At 49.3% G+C, this 21,283-nt stretch overlaps 1 protein-coding gene across 11 annotated transcripts in view; it reads left to right on the forward strand.

The window, feature by feature from the left end:
* ATG13 (autophagy related 13) overlaps positions 1-19,064 on the forward strand; it is a 56,637-nt gene extending 37,573 nt beyond the window's left edge. For 6 of the 11 annotated variants that reach the window (XM_047693079.1, XM_047693078.1, XM_047693077.1 and 3 more), the window contains 12 exons: positions 2,716-2,756; positions 3,564-3,660; positions 4,003-4,101; positions 4,911-5,004; positions 9,246-9,344; positions 10,104-10,214; positions 10,606-10,742; positions 12,805-12,919; positions 13,489-13,566; positions 13,774-13,890; positions 14,440-14,568; positions 16,756-19,064. In XM_047693079.1, the coding sequence (XP_047549035.1) occupies positions 2,716-2,756; positions 3,564-3,660; positions 4,003-4,101; positions 4,911-5,004; positions 9,246-9,344; positions 10,104-10,214; positions 10,606-10,742; positions 12,805-12,919; positions 13,489-13,566; positions 13,774-13,890; positions 14,440-14,568; positions 16,756-16,833 (1,195 nt within the window). In that variant the 3' untranslated portion in view covers positions 16,834-19,064. The remainder of the gene's footprint in view (positions 1-2,715; positions 2,757-3,563; positions 3,661-4,002; positions 4,102-4,910; positions 5,005-9,245; positions 9,345-10,103; positions 10,215-10,605; positions 10,743-12,804; positions 12,920-13,488; positions 13,567-13,773; positions 13,891-14,439; positions 14,569-16,755) is intronic. The other 5 variants (XM_047693085.1, XM_047693083.1, XM_047693086.1 and 2 more) reach the window with 5 other exon arrangements.
* The last annotated feature ends 2,219 nt before the right edge of the window (positions 19,065-21,283 follow it).

The following is a 21,283-nucleotide window of genomic DNA, read 5'->3' on the forward strand; positions in this document are numbered from 1 at the left end:
AAAGTATAACAGTGTTTTATAGTGTAGTTTGTCATGTTTTATAGTTCAGACCTATAGCTAATATAGACTGCCTTTCCCAGGGAAATTCAGAGAAAGGTCCTACTGTGCTTACATTTTTGTATTTTCAGAATAAATAGTCTTGTGTAATTCTTCTATATTGGAAAAGATTTTCGAATTTCTTTAAACTTTTTTTTTAAGAATTTATTTATTTATTTGACAGAGACAGATCACAAGTAGGCAGAGAGGCAGGCAGAGAGAGAGAGAGAGAGAGGGAAGCAGGCTCCCTGCTGAGCAGAGAGCCCAACGCGGGCCTCGATCCCAGGACCCTGAGATCATGACCTGAGCCGAAGGCAGCGGCCTAACCCACTGAGCCACCCAGGTGCCCAGATTTTCGAATTTCTTAACCAATTTACTTTGGAATGACTTGTGACAAGCATGGAGAGCTCCCCTAATTGAAGACCACTCTCAAAATATGGTACCTTCTATTGCATATTTGAAAGTTGCCATACAACACCCAGTGGTCATCACAAGTGCCTTCCTTAATGCCCATCACCCATTTAACCCATCCCCCATTCACTTCCCTTCCATCAACCCTCAGTGTATTCTCTTTAGTTAATAGTCTCTTATGGTTTGCCTATCTCTCTGTTTTTATCCTCTTTTATTTTTCCTTCCCTTCCCCTATTTTCATCTGTATTGTTTCTTAAATTCCATATATGAGTGAAATCATACGGTATTTGTCTTTCTCTGACTGACTTCTGAACACTTCACATATTACAGTCTAGTTCCAGTCACATCATTGCAAATGGCAAGATTTCATTGTGATGGCTGAGTAATATTCTTTTATATATATATGGAATATATATATGGAGTGTATAATGGAAATAAATATATATCACATTTTCTTTATTCATTTATCAGCTGATGGACATGGGGGCTCTTTCCATAATTTGGCTATTGTTGATAATGCTGCCAAAAACATTAGGGTGCATGTGCCCCTTCGAATCGGTATTTTTGTATCCTTTGGAAAAAATATCTAGTAGTGCAATTGGTCAGTTGTACAGCTATTTTTAACTTTTGAGGAACCTCCATAGGGTTCTCCAGAGTGGCTGCACAGTTTGCATTCCCACCAACAGTGTAAGAAGGTTCTCCTTAAGAAAGGAGATCTTAAATGTTCTAATCCCAAGAAAAAAACATTCTGTATGTATGGTGATGGCTGTTAACTGGACATAACTGTGATGATCAATTTGTAATATAAACAAACATTGAATCTTGTACATCTGAAACTAATAGAATTTTGTATGTTGAACATACCTCAAAAAAATATATAGTATTTTGGAGCACCTGGGTGGCTCAGTGGGTTAAGCCTCTGCCTTCGGCTCAGGTCATGATCCCAGGGTCCTGGGATCGAGCCCCACATCAGGCTCTCTGCTCAGCAGGGAACCTGCTCCCCCCCCCCCCCCGCCTGCCTCTCTGCCTACTTGTGATCTCTGTCAAATAAATAAATAAAATCTTTTAAAAAAATAGTATTTTCTTTTTTTTTTTTTAAAGATTTTATTATTTATTTGACAGAGAGAGACACAGCAAGAGAGGGAACACAAGCAGGGGGAGTGGGAGAGGGAGAAGCAGGCTTCCCACCAAGCAGGGAGCCCAATGCAGGGCTCGATCCCAGAACCCTGGGATCATGACCTGAGCCGAAGGCAGATGCTTAACAACTGAGCCACCCAGGTGCCCCTAAAAAAAAATAGTATTTTCTAATAGTGGTTTGAAATCTGTTTGCCAGTTTTATTTCTATATTCTTTGTTCCCTGGGAGGTATACTTTAAAAATACATTGCAGGAGCAGAAGAAGAAACTAATGCAGACTCCACTTTATTATTATTTTCCTTACTTCTTAACCACTTCTTTCCAGGGGCGCCTGGGTGGCTCCGTGGGTTAAGCCTCTGGCTTCGGCTCAAGTCATGGTCTCAGGTCCTGGGATCGAGCCCCACATCGGGCTCTCTGCTCAGCAGGGAGCCTGCTCCCCCGCCCACTCTCTCTCTGCCTGCCTCTCGGCCTACTTGTGATCTCTGTCTGTCAAATAAGTAAAGTCATAAGAAACAGCAACAGCCATTCTTTCCATATATATCCCTACGCCTGCGGCTTCATTGAAGTGGTGTCATTGTTGCTTCGCTAGGAGAGGTAGTCATGCAGATAAGAAATGAAGGGTTTTGGGGGCACCTGGGTGGCTCAGTGGGTTAAGCCGCTGCCTTCGGCTCGGGTCATGATCTCGGGGTCCTGGGATCGAGTCCCGCATCGGGCTCTCTGCTCAGCAGGAAGCCTGCTTCCTCCTCTCTCTCTCTCTGCCTGCCTCTCCGTCTACTTGTGATCTCTCTCTGTCAAATAAATAAATAAAATCTTTAAAAAAAAAAAAAAAAAAAAAGAAATGAAGGGTTTGTTAAATTGTTTTGTCTGTAAGGCCCTTAGAATAAAGAATCATTTATTTGGAGGCTCCTGGGTGGCTCAGTCATTCAGCATCTGCTTTCAGCTCAAGTCATAATCACAGGGTCCTGGGATCAAGCCCCAAATCGGGCTCCCTGTTTGGCAGGAAGCCTGCTTCTCCCTCTCCCACTCCCCCACTTGTGTTCACTTGCTGTGTCTCTCTCAAATAAGAAAAAAAAATCTTGGGGGGAAAAAAAAAGATCATTGATTTCTTTTTCTTCTTTTTTTTCTTTCCTAAGGATATATTTTGGTGAAGTTCAGCTGAATGGCTTAGGAGAAGGTATGTATCAAAAAGCATTTGTAGTGTTAAGAGCCCTCCTGACTTCAGAGATGGCCTTGGGTACTGGCTGTTAATGTGTAGCTTGTGATTTTAATATGTGTGACACACGTAAGGAAAAGACAGGAAGGTGGTCCAAAGAGCCACCAGGGGATGACTGAGTCATTTTGCCCAGAGTTCTAGGAACTCAGTATCTTTCTTACTCTTGATACCATTGTCTGTTCTCCTAATTTTCTATAATGAGCATGTTTAATGTTTCTGATGAGCATAAGCAATTTTGAAAAATTGGAAATGAAACCAGGAAAACCAGCAAAGCTTTGTTGGATATAACGCCTCCCAGGCCCTGGTTCTTTTCTATACTTAGTTCTGGGCGGCAGCATGAGTCGAAGTGCAGTCACTTCCGCACCCGCGTAAACCGAGGGGTTCATGTGATAAAGCCCCGGGGCCTCTTTTCTCTCTCACAGAGCACGTGACTGACACCTTGGGGCCGGGTTGATTAGGACTTGCTCAAACTTTAGGACGAACGTCCTAAAGAGGACAGTTGTTTTGCCTCTTTGAAGGTCGGTTTATCTGGAAAGAGAATGCTGTTTTCTCTTCCAATATTGGGTCCAATATAAAATAAATTTTAAAAATTATGTATATACACAAACACACACATAAACATAAAGGAAATTAAGGCTGCTACACTCATGGCGCAGAGTAGATAAAGCCAGAGATTGTATGATAGGCTGAATGAGTCAGGGAAAGCCAGACTGGGGACGGTGTCAGTGTTCTCTGGGGGAAAAGCTAATTATGTATTTCTTCTCCTAGGTTTCCAGACAGTTCGCGTTGGGACAGTAGGCACCCCTGTGGGCACGATCACTCTTTCATGTGCTTACAGAATTAACTTGGCATTTATGTCTACCAGGTGAGGAGAGAGCCTTGGAATCCAAAAGAACTCTTCCAAAGATATTCAAGATATTAAAGTTCGTTTGTCCCCCTCAAACTCCGTGGCTAAGCCCACAGTTCAGCTTTGCCATTGCTGAAACCTGCCCTTCTGGAAAATAAACTCGAGAAGGAGCCCCGTTTCCAGATGGGAGAATCTGAGTGTCTCGGAGCCTTCAGTGTAGAGTTGTGGTTTATATTTAGGGATGCAGTGGTTAAGACTAGAGGTTCCTTCCAGTAGATTTAAGGCGAGGGTCCTCTGAAGACTTCAGGGGGGCTGACAAGGCATTCTAACAAATACTGCAATCTGCTTATTGCATTACAGGCAATTTGAGAGGACCCCACCTATCATGGGGATTATCATTGATCACTTTGTGGACCGTCCCTATCCCAGCTCCTCACCCATGCACCCCTGCAATTACAGGTGAGGAATGTGTAGGGGCTTTCCCAGACTGCAGCTAGGGAGAAGCATCCATCTTGCACGCAGAGCACCTCCATAAGCACTCGCCAGGGGGCAGGGGGCAGTGCTGGGGACCCCACATGGAGAGCAGTGGTGTGGTTAGCTTCCCTCCCTGTAGCTGCCTGCTCCCTGCCTATAAGGTACACCAAGCTTTGGAATGTATAGACTGTCTCAGAAAATTCTTGGGCATTTTGGGTCTTGACGGTAGTAATTTGACTTTCGATTTGATTTTACTTAGAGACTACAAGAGTGGCAGTAATTAACAGAATGTCCTTCACAAATTAAATGGTTTTATGGTCACCATTGGCACAGTTTAGTTATAGATTAGAATCCAATGTCTTCAGGCCTAGATCCCAGAAAACAGAGTTCTGTAGAGGTCAGAACAGATGTTTATTAGGAAAGATACTGCCTTTACGTGAAGGACTTTTGAAGTTGGATAGGTTCATCTTTGGAGTCTAGACTTTGTTTCACTGCATCTCTAATTGCTTATAGTTCTTTGGTCCCAACACTGGTCAGGCTTAAGAAAATATTATCAAATGACATATCAGGTAAAATGTTTAGGTTAAAAATAAAAGCCTTGGTCAGCCTCTAGATGTTTTTCTCTGGATATGTCTGACATTATCAAGGACTCACCACGCCTCTTTTGCCATAATGAGCTCTGCCTGAAACACCTCTTGTCACAGCTTTCATCTTTATCTAACCTCCCTTTGTATCCTTTCTGAAACCGACTGTTGTGACCATAAAATTCATGGTTTATTTTCCCGCGATCATAGAACTGCTGGTGAGGACACTGGAGTAACATATCCTTCTGTAGAAGATTCTCAAGAAGTGTGTACAACCTCTTTCTCCACCTCTCCTCCGTCTCAGGTACAGGGAAACAGTTCTGGGGCGGCTCTAGTGACTTAGTACACATATGGACTTGAAAGGTGTCAGAATTTAGGTAGTCTCTTTTGGTGGTGGTAGTGGTGGCCATTGTTTCCAGGGGGTTGTTTTGAGGGGTGAGGTAGAGCCTTCTTATCTAGCAGGTAATATTGCAATGTTTCTAGTCTATAACCATGCCTTTTTTTTTTTTTTTTTTAAGATTTTATTATTTATTTATTTATTTATTTGAGAGAGAGAGAGAGCGAGAGCGTATGCATGTGCGCACAAGCAGAGGCCAAGTGGGGAGGGAGAAGGAGAGAGAATCTGAAGCAGCTTCTGTTTTGAGCATGCAGCCCAACACGGGGCTCCATTTCACAGCCCTGAGATGATGACCTGAGCCGAACCAAGAATCACGTTTAACTGACTGAGCCACCCAGGTGCCCCTCTAGTCTGTAACCATTCTTAACCCATAAGATTACATGTAACCTTTACGTTCCTGGAGACATCTTAAAATTCCCTAGGAGTCCTAGAATTCCAAATGCATTGTGATACCAGAGAGGTATTCTATCCAACTCTTGTTAATTCGGTAGCTACTTCACTTTGGAAGTGGTTAATATGTTTCCTCATAATGGAAGGAGCACAAAAGGAACCAGTAATTATTTGACATAGAATGCCAGTAAGAAACCAGCAGCGCAGTCTCTGTTCATAGTTGACACAGATTTCTGGCTATCTGCATTCTTAATCTGAACATTTTAAACCATTATCTTTTCCACTTGAGTCCATCTCCAGTGTCAAACTCAGTTTCAGTGGAACACAGGCTCCAAACAAGGTTCTCAGCTTCCCAAGCAGACCCACCTGGGTGGCATTGTTGTATAACATACGTGGTACCAGGTCTGCTTTAGCAAAGGAGTCGTTTGTTGCCAGATGACTGAATTTCAGGGCACGTTTCTTCCCTTCCAGCCCGAGTCATTCATCTCCCACCTTATGGCCTATAGCTCTCTGCTCTGCCTGCTCATCCTCTCTACCACTCTCTTTCTCTCTGATTTGCACATTAGACAGTTTCTTCTAGACCTAACTCAGTTATGTGTTCCTCTAAACTGGTCCCAGATTATCTCCTTTAACCATCTTACTTTGGGAGCCCAACAAATTAATTCACTACCCATGAATTTTTATTTTCTGTGTTTTTTAATTAAGAAAATTATTTAAATTTACTTCATTCTGAGTTGTTGGGAGATACTGGATTAAAATTATGGTTCTCATCTTTTTCAAAAACAGAAGTTAAGCACAAAAGTTAGCTGAAAAAAAAAAAAAAACCTTAATGTGTGTGAAGGAAATGACAAAATCCATGGGTCTCTGTTGTTTCTGTTGTCCTAATTTAGAGTTAAGGAGGTTCTTGCTATAAAGTTGCCTAGACAGTTTGGGTGGGTGGGGGGGTGGGACCTGTTACTCCTCTCCCCCGGTGAAGATATATAGGCATGAGTGTCACCATTGCTTTGGGAGGGGGTAGCTTCTGGCACTCTTGCTGACATAGAACAGTACTGACCCAAAAAGAGGGGGAGGTCCACTAGAGCACATTAGTGCAAGTAGATTATTTTTTAGATAGTCAAAGTGTTGTTTTATTTTTTTAATTTTTTTCATTAGAGAGAGAGTGAGAGCATGAGGAGGGCAGTGCTTAGAGGGAGAGAGAAGCAGACTCTCTGCTTAGCAGGGAGCCTAATGCAGGACTCGATCCCAGGAGGGATCATGTCCTGAGCCAAAGGCAGACGCATAACCAACTGAGCCACTCAGGTGCCCCCATTTTTTTTTTTTTTAAGATTTTATTTATTTATTTGACAGAGAGAGAGATCATAAGGAGGCAGAGAGGCAGGCAGAGGGAGAGGGAGGAGCAGGCTCCCTGCTGAGCAGAGAGCCCAATGTGGGCTCGATCCCAAGACCCTGAGATCAGGACCCAAGCCGAAGGCCAAGGCTCAACCCACTGAGCCACCTGGGCGCCCCCCCCAAGTTTTGTTTTAGAAGTGATAAATGCATGAACAGTAAATGAGGTTGTAACTTGGAAGATAACGAGGATGGTGAGGCTGGGGCTTAACAAATCAGTGTCTCTTTCTTGAGTACAGTGGAAATTTGACCTGACCCCAAAAGTAAGGGGAAGTTAAGTAGTTACTACATCTCCCATTTGCACAAAGTCGGTTGACCTGTGTAAGGGGAGCCTGTCTTTCTCATGGTATCAGTCGCCTGCTGTGTCTTGTCACAGTTTGCAAGTAGATCGTGCCAAGATCTTATCAACACTGAGCATCCCATGGGTGAGCCTTCTCGCTACCCTCTAAGTACCTCTCGTTGGGGCTGGTACAGTTTGTTGCAGAAGTACTCATTGTCTTTTTTTTTTTCTTTAAGATTTTATTTATTTATTTGTCAGAGAGCAAAAGATCACAGGCAGGCAGAGGCAGAGGGAGAAGCAGGCTCCCCGCTGAGCAAGGAGCCCAATGGAGGACCCAGTCTGAGTACCCTGGGATCATGACCTGAGCCAAAGGTAGCCGCTTAACCGACTGAGCCACCCAGGTGTCCCAAAGTATTCATTTTCAACCTTAGTGGCAGAACAGAAAGAGAAAATGATTTGCCAGCAGGTCTCATCATTCCTGTAAATACTGAACTAGTTTCTTCCTCGATTTAGCCTAGGGAATTGCATAACTGTTCAACAATTTCTATTTGAGCTTTTTGCTAGAGTCCAGTAAATGCATGTTAATGTGGTATTTGTTTTCCCAACCAAATACGGACCATTGTGTCATGTGGGCACAGAGTAGAGTCAGGAAATAGTTGTGACCCTGAACCTGCTGCTGTGATTTCAGGTCTGACTTCCAGTTCTAAGCATTAACTAACTAATTGGTAAGACTTAAAGATAGAACAGCAAGACCCAAAATAATTTTTTTTTTTTTTAAAGATTTTATTTATTTATTTGAGAGAGAGACAGTGAGAGAGAGCATGAGCGAGGAGAAGGTCAGAGAGAGAAGCAGACTCCCCGTGGAGCTGGGAACCCGATGCGGGACTCGATCCCGGGACTCCAGGATCATGACCCGAGCCGAAGGCAGTCGTCCAACCAACTGAGCCACCCAGGCGTCCCTCCAAGAGTTGTTTTTTTTTTTTTTTTTTTTTAAGATTCTTTTTAATAGCTTTTTTATTTTTTATTTTTTTAAGATTTTTATTTATTTGGCAGACAGAGATCACAAGCAGGCAGAGAGGCAGGCAGAGAGACAGGGGGAAGCAGGCTCCCTGCTGAGCAGAGAGCTTGATGCGGGGCTCGATCCCAGGACCCTGAGATCATGACCTGAGCCGAAGGCAGAGGCTTAACCCACTGAGCCACCAGGCGCCCTGAAATCTAAGAGTTTTTAAAGTGCCCCGGCTTTTACTACATCATGTTCTCCTTCACCATGTGGGGCTATAAAACACACACACACTCTCATGCATGTGCACAGGCAAGCGTGCATGCATACACACACACATATACACACACACACAGTGCCTACACCTGTACTCACCAATACATCCTGCCTCAGATGGTGTAGTCAGGTGTGCAGCTGGGTACCTGAGCATTTTTTTTAAGATTTTATTTTTTTAAGAGAGCATGAGCAGGGGGAGGGGCAGAGGTCCCCACTTGGCACAGAGCCTAAGGTGGGGCTCGATCCTAGGACCCTGAGATCTTGGCCTGAGCCAAAGTCAGATGCTTAACCGACTGAGCCACCCAGGCACCCTGGACCCAAGCATTATAAAGTTCCAGTCAGCAAATGTCTGTTGTTTGAATGTGTCCTTATAGATTCTGGGTCCCCAGGAAAACGTCTCCAGCCGAGCATTGTACCCTTGGGTCTTCATCCTCAGCACGCCTTGCACCTGCTCTCATGCCCTCACTGCTGGAGGCCATTCTCTAACACCCTTCCACCTCTTTTGACTAAGAACACACTAATGCTTGGTTTTCCCTGTTGCCACCAGCTTGACTCAGCTTTGTTTACCACCTGCTCACCGGGTCACCTAGCATGCAGTGGAGCCCCCTGGGATAAACATGTCTCCTTCAGACGCTTCCAAGTTGTCCTTCTAGGGAGGCAGCCATGTTGCTCTCTCCCTGCCACACCCCTGACTTCCCGAGTGCAGTTCGGCCCCTGTGGCTGTCTCCCCTTCCAGAGTTGTTTTCACTTCTTTCTCAAGTCCCTTTTCTGTTTTCTTCTCTTGTTTCTCCTGTCTCTGTGTGTATCTGTGCACAGTGTGTGTTTACTGTCACAAAGGCACATTTTCAGACCCCTACTCCTGTGGTGACGGACACTCTGAGGGTCCCCATGGCAGGACTGGCCTTTTCCCATCAAGTGAGTCCATACTGGGGAGAAGGGGCTATACTCAGGTGGCATCTTTTTATTTAAAAAGTATGCATAAAGTACAGGGGATAGCCATTTAAATGTCCCCAAGTGTTCTGGAGGTTATTTGAGGTTTGGTAATTGATTTTTAACAGGCTGCAGCTATAGCACAGCTGCCCAAAATAGGATGTTTCATTTGCCCCTCCTCCTACCATTGATGTAAAAAATACATGGAGTTATTTATATCTTATTTCCAAATAAACAATCCAAGAGTGGTATTCTTTCTTTTTCAATATAAATAGGAACCCTCCCATACCCAGGGGTGATGGAGGGTGTGATTAGGGAAGAGGCCTTCTGTTTCAAAGGGACCTCAAGGACAAAGGAGAAAATAGAATGACCTGGGAGAAACCAATGACTTCGGCTGCAAGTTCTGCCCAGGCCTGTGCGTCACCAGTCCTTTGGGCTGGAAACCTCAACAGTTAGCTGAGCCCCTGGGGAAAGGGGGAGCAGGGAACTCATTTGAGGCCTTTAGAAGGCTGCAGAGCTGGGAATGTCAGTCCCATTGCAAACTGAGTCTCTGCTTTCTTAGCCTTAGCATAATGGCCTGGTCTGTCTTTAACCCTTACGTCCGGCCCCCCAACCCCAACTGTGAGGGTGTGGGCTGGGGTCCGTTCCTTACCTCTCCACAATCTTGATCATTAGTCATACTCTAGGATTGCCTATTTTTTCCTCCTCCTTTCTTCTGCCCGTCTTTGTTTTTCTCTCGCTTAGCTCTCAAGCTCTCGCCTTTCCTATCAGCCTGCTGCCCTGGGCGTTGGATCAGCTGACCTGGCTTACCCAGTAGCATTTGCTGCTGGCTTAAATGCCACACACCCTCATCAGGTATCTTTAAAGATGGGGAGGACCCTGGGGGTTCCTGTGCTGCCTCCCCTGCCATGTGGCAGGAGAGGGGCCTCATCCGGCCCAGTGTGATGCTCAGTAACTTCAGAGGGCCCAGGTGACTCCAGAAGGAAGAGCCTCATATAGTTCAGAAAGGAAGGAAGAGCTTCCAAGGGTTTTCTCCCTCTTTCCTTTCCCTTTATAGTTCTTACCACGCGTGTCATGTCTCCCATTAGCTGAGTCCCAGAGAAGACATAGATCCAAGGTTTCCCACCCATTTGGTGGCAGCACTGGCGGTAGGAAAGCACAGAGGCAGCTACCATCACGCTAGGCCAAGTTTCCCGTCCGGCCTGACACTGCCGTTACTCACGATATTCTTCCATTTCCCCCAAAGCTCATGGTTCCTGGGAAGGAAGGTGGGGTACCCCTTGCTCCTAACCAGCCTGCCCATGGTGCCCAGGCTGACCAGGAGAGACTGGCGACCTACACCCTTTCTGACGGGGCCCACTGTGCTGCCACACCTTCCAGCAGGTGAGTTCGCAGTGGCCAGGGGCCCATCCTCCCTGACATGTGTGCCTATTTGGTGTCAGTAAAGAGTCGCTCTCAGCATTGCCTCAGGCTTGGCACTTTGGCCCCAAATATGGAATTCTTAAAGTTCTTGATAAGAATCTTACATTGCAGCTGGCATGTCAGGAAGCTGCCCCAAGCTTGCTATTAACAGCCAACAGCCAGGGCCTGCTTCTTATCAGGGTCATCCAGTGAAGGGGATGTGTGTGCATGTGTGCATGTGTGTGTATGTTTCTCTCCTCTTACCCCCAGATGTATTCCCTTGGAGTCAGTCCTCAGTGTTTCCTGAGGACCAAAGCAGGGGGTCTGCCTTAACCCTCAAGTTTGGGGCCACAGTGGATCTGTGGTAGTAGTTAGGATTGTTGGGTTTGTTTTTTTTTCCCCTCTGCTGCATTAGTACCTCTTAGAGAGTCTTTAGAAACAACTGTTTTTCTTCATTAAAAAAATTTTTTTAGATCTTTGTCTTTTCTGATTACAGAAGTGATACATTCTATAAATTTCATATTATGACGACATTGAAGAGGTAGAACAGGAAAGTTCTCAGAATCCTGCCCTGCACAAATCACCACTGTTACCGCCTCTTCAAAAGTAAGAGGCTCTCAGAGGGTTAAGTGATTTGCCAGAGAGCAGTTAGCTCCCAAAATGACCTGGCGCAGGCTGAGCTCCTCTTTCCCTCGTGCTTGGAGTTCTCCCGTGGGAAGATGAGGCTGTCCTGACCTGCTCTGCCCTCCTTTGACCACAAGGCCCCAGAGATAATGACGTTGATTGCCCCACCGCATCCTAAATGGACTTTTGGATAATAGAAATTTTTGGTATTTTTTTTTTTCATTCCCACAGTGGAGCAGTGGGGGGGGAAATTATTTGGGAACTCTTTTTGTGCCGTCCATCAGGAAAAATAATTACTTTCATTCCTTGCTTCCCAAATGTCCATCCTTTTAAAGCCTTCCCCGTGTCACATAATCAAAGGAAGAGCCCGTTAGTCATTTGACACTCCAGTTTTCTGAGCCTTGATTCCTGGAACATGTCTGGGAGTAGCTAGAGATAGAGGACACTGTCTCTTCTCTTTGGGGTAAGGGGTTCTTAAGTGCAGGTCATCAGAACTCAGGCCTTTCCTCAGTACTGGTCCTTCCTGCCAGCTAGTGTCCTGAATCCACCTAGCCGGCTCAGTCCTCCTCCCTACCTTAAGCCCCTGCTTTTGGCCAGAGGACCTTTCCTAACCCCTGCTGCTGCTAGGGCTGTGACTACTGGCCTGGTGGCCCATGGAGGGGACACCCTCACCCCCTATCATCCACAACTCCACATTGGTCTGGAGAGCTGGAAGGGGAGGGAGTGGGGCAGCCAAATGAAGTGTGTCATTGAAAGAGACCTTGCTGAACAGAGGGTTGATTGGGGACGAGGAGAGGAAACGTGGTATGTGGTGCAGAGGACCTCAGCCCAGGCGATGTGTCATGGGCGGAGAAAGCTCTGGTTATCTAATGAGCCAAATTTGGGACTCTCAACTTAGAATAATGACACTGCCCCTTGTGAGGTAAGGCTTAAATTAACACAGTACTATATAAACACTGTAAATGATTCCTTCTTATGGTAATTTTAGATAACAAAACAAGAAGGCCAAGAAAAGCTTAAAGCTTGTGTCTGCCTGTGTCATAGATTACTATTAACGTCACAGTTGTTGACGGGCGCTGCTTGCCTGTATGTCTGACTGCGGTATGCTGGTGACTGATGCTTATCGGTGGTATTTCAGATTAAATTTAATGTACGCTTCACACAGTTGTGACGCTGAGTCTCATTCACGTGTGCCTCATTTTTAGTTGTTCTGGAGGTTCAGTCCTCTGCCCTCAACTCAGAAGGAAGAGTGACAGTGGCAGCAGCCAGGCCCTGTATCGCCGTTTCCCACATGGGTCAGAGGTTGGGGGCGGGGCGCTCCTGTCCTGGACGGCAGCCCCACCGATGCTGGGTTTATGGGCAACCGCACAGGCTCTGTTGCGGTTTGAGAATGAGTACCAACACTGTCTTTCTTCTCCAGCGAGGATACTGAGACGGTATCAAACAGCAGTGAGGGCCGGGCATCCCCCCACGATGTGTTGGAGACCATCTTTGTCCGCAAAGTGGGGGCTTTTGTCAACAAGCCCATCAACCAGGTGATTTTTCTGACGCTGCTTCCTGTGAGAATGTCTGAGCCTTTAGAGTGAGGCCTTAGGGGCAGGGCTCTTCACCTCCGGTCTGTGGGACCCCTAAAATCATATGCAAAAGTGTGTGTGTGTGTGTGTGAATTTTTTGGGAAGAGGGTTAGTAGCCTGTGACAGCCCTCCAGAAGTTCACAGCTCTTGTTCTGAGATCGAGTAAACCTCTCATAGGAGAGGGACGCTAGGCCCCATTTGGCACACTCAGCCTGCACTCAGGTGTCAGGGCCTTAGCCTTACTCAGAATAAATTCCTCCTCAGCTCTACCAGCGCAGAAGAGTTGTTACCCAGTCACTGCGGGTCAGGCCTCCAGAGCTGATTCCCGGGGTCCTGGCGAGCCCTACCCCTGTGGATGTTGTGGCTGTGTGATGGGAGCGGGGAGATTCCGGGTTCTCCAGGATGGGAACCTGAGGACGCTGTGGTCAGCCTGGGGGTGCGAATCTGCTGGACCGACGGGCTGCTGGCTGCCTCTGAGGAAGCCCGTAAGCTGGAGCAGGGGTGGCCTCTGAAATTTCCATGTCTCCTAGGTGACCCTGACCAGTTTGGACATCCCCTTTGCCATGTTTGCTCCCAAGAATTTGGAGCTGGAGGGTGCTGATCCCATGGTGAGTCCCCCTTTGACTAAAGTTAACAGACGGTGCTGTGCATGTCATCTTCCCGGGCAAGTCACTGTTCCTCCGCAGGCTTGCAGCCTCGCTCCTGGGCTTGCAGATTTCCGGCCAGCGTTGGGTCCCTTACAGGTCCTTTGATCATTAACACAAGCTTGCACCAGGCCTGGAACCCGCCCCTACCTCCTCCTTGTTCTGAAACAGGTGAATCCTCCAGACTCCCCAGAGACCGAATCTCCTCTCCAGGGCAGCTTGCACTCAGATGGCTCCAGCGGGGGCAGCAACGGCAATACCCATGATGACTTCGTCATGATCGACTTTGTAAGTTGCTGTCACTTTCTTGGACCTTTGCTGCGATAGGGGAAGTAAACCTAGAAGCATCCAGTGACTTGAACAGGACTTCCTTTACAGGGATCAGATGGGCTGGTCCGGACAGAGGGGACGGGATGGGTGGGCACCTGGCTGTGTGGTAGAACCTGTCCCCACACCCTGCTTGGGGACACATTTGGAGGCCCATGAACAAGAAGGCATTTTGTGCCAAGTCTTTGGTTGAAATTCAACTCTAAATGAGGATTTGCCAGTGGTATCCATGCAGGCCCTGTTCCTGCCTGAATGGTTGGCCCTTTGTTAAGGAAAGGAGTTTGAGGGAGGGGAACATAAACCTTACCAGGGGAGAAGAGTGTTAGCACTAGGGCTAGAGTTCAGCTGTCCAGAGGAGAAAGGTACAGCGAATCCTCTCCCTGAGATGAACTCGGAGGAACCCCTTCTCTAATAATTACTGGAAGTAAAGAGGGCGGTTCATAGCTTCTTTCCCCTGATTTTCCTCTCCCACCTAAGGCAAGCTAACCTGAGTATGTCTTGTTTTTGAAGAAACCGGCTTTTTCTAAAGATGACATTCTTCCGATGGACCTGGGGACATTCTATCGTGAATTTCAGAATCCTCCCCAGCTGAGCAGCCTCTCCATAGATATCGGGGCACAGTCCATGGCTGAGGACTTGGTATGGAAACCCCTTCCCCCGTCAGACCTCATCCTGCGACCTCCTATCCTCTTTTAATGGTCATTCCTGCTCCAAAGGCCTAGAAATTTCTTCCTGTTACTCCCTCCCACTCCCGTACCTCCCATCTCCTCTGTAGCAGGAAAGAGACGCTTAGATCCTTATCTTCTGTTGCTCCCCCTTGAGGTTGCACCGTGTCTGGCGGTCACTGTCTTCATGTTGCTTCCACACTCGCCATCGCTTCCATCCCTGCTGTTCGGTGTCTTGGGTCTTCTGCTCGCTGCTGCTGTGAAGCTGAGCTGCTCCAGTAGCTCCAGCATTTAGCTGTTCAGCTGTCGGGCAGACGCCAGCGGTACAGGGCAGAAGTGTGAGGTCCCGAGTATTGGCATTCCTGCCCTTTCCTCGGAGAGCTCATTCCTGATTCAGCCAGCACTTCTCGAGTTTAGCCAGATGTCCTGCTACTGACTGTGATCTCCGCATCTCTGCTTAGTGCACTTTCTGTGTTCAAAGGACCCAGGAGCAGGCCTCACGGCTGTAAACTCCAAGTGCTCTGTGCCTTCACCCAACCTGTCTCTGGGATGTCCCCGCAGCCTCTGAGTCTTGTTGTAAGAAAAGAATTCAAAGATAGACCAGACATGGTGGTTGAGTGGTGCAGGTGGAGAGTTTATTCTAGTGAGAGTACATTCAAGACGAGAGTGGGCGAGCTCGGGAGAGCTGTGCACCCCAGGGTTTGGGTCTCTATCTTTTATTGACAGTTGTTAACTGGGGTGGGGGGGTAATTTATTATTTGGAAAGAGGATTTCTTTGGGAGTAGGTTTTCACATCTTTTCTCCCTCACTCGGTCAGGGTCTCAGGCCTTCTTTGACTTTGGCCTGTCTGGTTTGATCTTGTGCTTTGTTTTTGGAGTGTGGCCAGCCGGGACAGGCCTCCGACTTTCCCCATAGCTGTCCCTCACTCCCCCTTTGCTGGCCTCCAGGCATCCTGTTAAAACCTAACTAGCTGCTTACTCTAACACCCCAGGATGTCAGGGTCCCTCTACCTGAGGTGGGACTGTCCCCTTCTCTTCAACATTAGAGGAATGGCTTTGTAGGAGTAGGAATCTTGAGATAATCGGCCCCTGATTTGCTCGAAACAGAAAAACATGCTCAGTAATAACAATACTAAAACAATATCCTTATTATTAACATCTATTGAAACTTTCTACGTGCCAAGCATTTTTCTAAGTGCTTTGCATGAATCTTCAACAATCCTGAGGTCGGTAGCTTTTCTTCCTATCCCAGTGTACAGATGAGAAAACCGACACTGGAAACAGATAACTTGCCCCTGGTCACACTGAGCTGGCAGCACACAGCTTTGATCCCAGAGAGTCTGGCTTCTGATTTTAGGCTTTTAGTCCCCGCTCCCTGGCTTCTCACTGGAAACGTGCTTGCAAGAACCCGGATGGCGACAGCTCCGAGAGCGACTCTGCTGCCAGCAGTGGCCGGTCGCTGCCGCCTCCTGCAGCTGCCCTGCTGCTCCCAGCCTGTCCGGGCCGCCGGCCGGTTCTGGGGCAGGACAGGCCACATCTCCCCAGCACCTGGCGCCCAGGGAATCTCTTCAGGTGCCTGAATAGGGTCACATTTTCACAGTTGATTCTGGAGGGCAGTTAAACTTAACTCCTGAGGTTCTGTTTTCTTCTCTTGTTTATTGTTTTCTCTCAATCGTCTAACGCACCCTTTCTCAGCGGGTGTAAAGATGCCAGTTCCTAGGCCTCCCCACAGACCTGCTGAGTCAGACTCTCTTGGGAGCATGGTTGGGATGGCCTTGTTCCTGTGGCCCCAAGGGATTCTGCTGCCCAGCACAGGTCATGAAGAACTCTTGTTAGCTTTTCTTATTCGGTAGCGTGCTAAGCCTACTGTCCCATTCCAGTGTCAGTCTCATCTGTGCCAGGGGTAACTTCTCTGCATCATCCTGTCGTTGGCAAGCTCCTTCTCTAGCTCGTTAAGTGTGTGGCCCACTTGGATTCCCTGGACCATTCTGCCGAGCCCCCGGGTCCCACAAGCCCACTGTGCAGTGCCTGCCTCCCTGCCCCGTGCTGCTGCGCTGAGCTCTGTGCTCTGCTCCCTTCTCCAGCCAGGGCGGGGGCCTGCACGAGCTGCCTCTTCAGGACCCTACTTGAATAAGCAACTCTTCTCTCTCCTCCCGGTGCAGGACTCCCTACCAGAAAAGCTGGCTGTGCACGAGAAGAATGTTCGAGAATTTGATGCCTTTGTAGAAACCCTGCAGTAAAAGTTGGTGACCTTGGGTACCAGCAGCATCCCCTTTCTGTGGTCCCAGGAGACAGAGCCTCCCACTCATCAGCTGCTCCCATCCCTCAACTTGCTCCAGGCAGAGGAGAGGCTGGTTTCCCCCATGGGGACCCGCAAGTCCCTGTTCTCACACCTCCTGGAGACCCCATGGCAGCAATCAAGCCTGGGGATAGCATGGAGATTGGAAGACCCTGTATAACCAAAGGGCCCTTGGCAGGGCCTTCTGCTTCCACCGCCCATCGAGGCTGCTTCACAATGGCTGTCATCCTGTTCCTCTTGCCGGCCCCCTGCCCTGGGTCCACTCTGCAGCTGGCCCCTTGCTGGCCTGCCGTTACCATCAAGCACTTGACATTGCGGCTGGTGGCCCCAGCCTGGCGTGGAGGCGGAAAAGGAAGGAAACAATGCTGGGAAGAAGAAGGAAGGGCTCCTTCAGGCTCTTTTATGGTCCCCTTTGGTTTGATGTCTTCTTCCTCTCACCTTCCCTCTCTCTGCCCCATTCCTGTACTTTTGGCAATATGACAGGCGCCCTGCCCAAGCTGGCGGGAACTCCAAACTCAGCCATTCTCACTCTTGAGGGTTGTGCCAGCCCCTCTCCCCGCAGAGGGTCTGAGCAGCCCTGGTGGCTGTCTGCTCAGACCCTCAGCGGCACAAAAGCATAATCCTAGGTCTCCAGGAGTCTCTCATTGGGAGTCACAGCGAAGGTTCCTTATCTCTCCTTCCTCCCCCTGTTGCTGCTCCTTGGTTATTAACATGGTAAATATTTATTACTTTCAGAGAAATCCGATATTTTATAGAGAAAATATGTTTGAGGTTAGATGTTTTCACTTGGGGAAGGGGGAGGGCCTCTTTGTGGAGTAGGGTCTCCTCGCCTGGAGGTTCCTCGGATTCTGGGTTGCTGCTCTGAGCATCTTCCTTCCCATGTACCTAAGGTGGGAGCCAAGAATCGGGCTGGCTGAGGGCAACAGAACCTCCCAGAATCGCTGCACTTGAACTGACAATAGGCTTTACCTTAGACTCCTGCATATTCCTGGCGAGAGTGTGAATCCGTCCCAGCTTCTGCAGAGTAACTGACGCCATTCTGGCAGTCCAGGAAGTCTTGGGTGCTGAGTATGTACAACCCTCTAGAGTTGTACAGTGACATAGAGTGCATCGTATGGGCCCCACTGTGGCCCTGGGGAAGGCCAGAGGGGCCCCTCCTGGGGAGACTTGCTCCTGTTTCTCAGGGTTAGGTTATGGGCCTTCTCTTTCCACCTGGGCCTGGCCACCACCTTTGTTTAACCCTCTGCACCCTGCCCTGAGGTTTACTGGCTGGATTGGTTCCTCGTTGAGAAACCAAAGCTAGGTGTATGATTGACTTAACCATTTAGATATTGTTACCTGAGTCAGTCAAGCGCCTAGCCTCACCTACCTGCCGTCGGGCCCTCCCCCAGCCTACCTGGTCGTCGTGGCCGGGTGGGGGAAACAAGTCCCGCCCCATTCCTCCTGGCCCATCTGGGCTATTCCTTGGCGGCAGCTGTTCTGAAGTGGAGCAGGTGGTCCTCAATTGCTTGTTAGTAAATGCATGTGACATTGTTCCCACCTACAAGGCTGAACCCTGAGGGGTGGAGTGGGCTGGAGGCTGTCTCAGGTGGGCTGAGCCCTGCCCCTGTTGCATGCATCCTGCTGCCGAAAAGAAATGTTCCCAGCAGTGGTGTCCAGCTGGTCCTCCTACCCGGGCCAGAGCGCACCCATGGCCTGCTGAACCATTCCAGATTTACGCCCCAGGCCCCAGTGCTGAGAAAGGGGAAGCCCTCATAAGCTATTGCTTGCCCCTGCCCTCATATTCTGCCACAGTGTCTCAGCTGCTGTCCCTCTGCGGCTGAGCATGGAGAGGCCTGTTAGCCATCGTCCTCTTTGACACCTGATTGTGGCTTTGCAGGCGGCAGCCTTCCCTTTAGGACCCCATCAGTGAGGCCAGGGAGGCTGATCCTGAGCGGAGCCTGGGAGGAGCAGAGCAACTGTCAAGGCTGGCCCTTGCCCCTCGGCCCCAGCACTGACCGGGATGAGCCCTAGACTGACTCCCACAGCAGCCCCTGGGGCAGGGCTGGGACCGGTCACCCAGCTCCAGGTGGCAGAGTCCCTCCCCCTCCTCCAGCCCACCTTGTTTGGAAATACTGAGCTATACTTTAAAATGTATTCGAGAGATTTCCAATAAATTTTTTCTGTACTTTACAGCCTCCTGTCCTACCAGTTGTCTAAAAGGCTACCCCGTGCGTTCCCACTTGTGTGTGGGCCCTGGTAACCGGCGGGCCCCCTCCGCGGAAGGAAGAGCCGTGGCTGCGAAGTGCAGCATGGCTTCGGAGTCAGGCAGGCTGTTCTGAGTCTTGGGGCTTGGCCACCTCGCAGCTGTGCCACCTTGCGATGGTCAGGAAACTTAGAGCTCATTTTCCTTGACTGTACTGTTGCCAGTTCAGGGGCTCGTGTGTGATTGATTAGTCAGCGAGACTGTGCGTGAAGTGGACACGCAGAGTAAAGCTCCTCAGACGAGGCCATCGCAGTCGTCAGCCGCTCGTTGTCCCCCACTCAGCCTGGAGGCAGCAGCCTCTGGTTCGGAGCAAGAAAGATCTGCCAGGCCTCTTCCATGTTTCCAGCAGGAGCGGATGGGGAATGTGGGCCTCCCTCAGGGGCTGGTATCTGTTTGCTAATCTGGGGTGAGGAGTTGTGTGCTGAGCAAACCAGACAGGGCAAGGGGCTGAGTGAGGGATCGGGAAGTCCACGACCAGTATGTTTAGCTGCCTGATCTGCCAGACAGCTTGAGCCAGGCCCTGGGGTGCTCCCTGGGGAGTCAGGATGCCGAGTAGGTTATTCCTGCCTGGCCCCTGGGGGCTTTTCTGGCAGGCCTCTCAGCCCTGGTAAAGCTGGGTCCCGCCTCCTGATCTGTGGCTGCGTGGGGCCATGGGAGCCGGGGGTGGAGCCCGGATCTCGGAGCCAGAGACAGTCCTAGAGGCAAGGGACTAAACTTCCTGACAGAAGGGGCAACTGTGGTATGCATTGTCTCCCTGCCCTTCAGGCTGAAGCCGGCAGAAAGCGGTGAGAAAGTTCTAATTTTAGCCCAAAGCTAGGGCTGAAAAGGAGGAGGCTGCCCACGGCTGTGCTGTGCTGTTGTGGGCCCTGGGAGCCCTAGCTTGTTAACTGCGCCTGGCATTGGCCATGATAACTGACTGTGCAGCCAGTAGGGACAGAGTTGCCCAACCCGTGAGTCAGAAATGGTGAAGAGACTGTCCCTGTGTCTTCACCTTCAGTTGGGATCCCCCCCCCACAAAACGAAGTGTTCACTTGCCCTGTGTCTCATGATGGCGTCCTGCCCCTTTAAAGCATCTCCCCCCAGAGACCTGCTGTTGCCAAGGCAGGGGTAAACCCGCTTTTGAGTCACTCGGCAGAGGCCCTGCCAGGAGCCCAACCCGAGTAAACAGCTCTCTTGGGCTGATCCCCTCTCAGAGTTTCCCTGGGATACTGCTCCTCTGTGGTAAGCAGTTGCCCAGTTTAGGGCGGGGAGGAGCCGGTGAGAGGCTTCGGGGCCTTCTGCCTGGCCTGTGAGGGCCACTTGGGCGATGGCCTGGCTCCCTGCGGCTCAGGGTCTGTTTGTCATCACCGGCTTCACACCGCTGCTCAATCCTGCAGCTCTGGCCCTGCTCCCCCCACCAGAGCAGGCACTGAAGGGAAAAAACAGGCCCCACTGAGGCCACCATCACCTGATTACAATCAACAGGCAGGCAGCAGACAGGTGCAACTTGACCTTGACCGCTATGCCCAGAGAAATTCTAGCCTGCCCTCCCAGTGACAAACCATTGTCTTTAAATTGTGGTAAAATACACGTAAATTTTACCATCTTAAACTTTAAAGCACAGCAAAACCTACTCAAGAGAGGAAAGGAAAATTGGTTCTCTCCCTAGCCTCGGTGGGACTGGGTGGCAGGTGGAGATAGCCAAGGCGCTCAGGCTGAGGGGAGGGCGGGGAGAAGCGAATGGTCACACTTCCAATCGTAGTGTGGCTTCCAATCGTAGCCGCTACACAAGGTTGGGACCATCTCCTCATTCCCTTGTGAAACAGCAGTCATTCTGGTCACCACTGGGCACTCGCTCTGTAATGTCCTGTTTGCATCATTTTGGAGCCTCAGAAAGGAAGAGACAGTCTTCAGGTGGCCTGAGGATAGGGTGGAGGGTGATGGCACCGGGACTTAAGCCCACACTCCTGGCACCACAGTCCCCTCTGTTCAGGACCAGAAGAGGCCTTGGTCATGGGACACTGCCCTTGCCAGCCCATTGGGATGTTGCACACAAGCAATGTGGGGGTCACCATTCACACGTTCAGGCCTGGGCGATGTCAGAAAGCGGCTTCATACCCACTCCCAAGGGAACGAGACAAGGACGGGGTCAGGTGGACTGCAGAGG

The sequence above is a fragment of the Lutra lutra genome, chromosome 10 (genome assembly GCF_902655055.1).
Source record: "Lutra lutra chromosome 10, mLutLut1.2, whole genome shotgun sequence".
Lineage (NCBI taxonomy): Eukaryota > Metazoa > Chordata > Mammalia > Carnivora > Mustelidae > Lutra > Lutra lutra.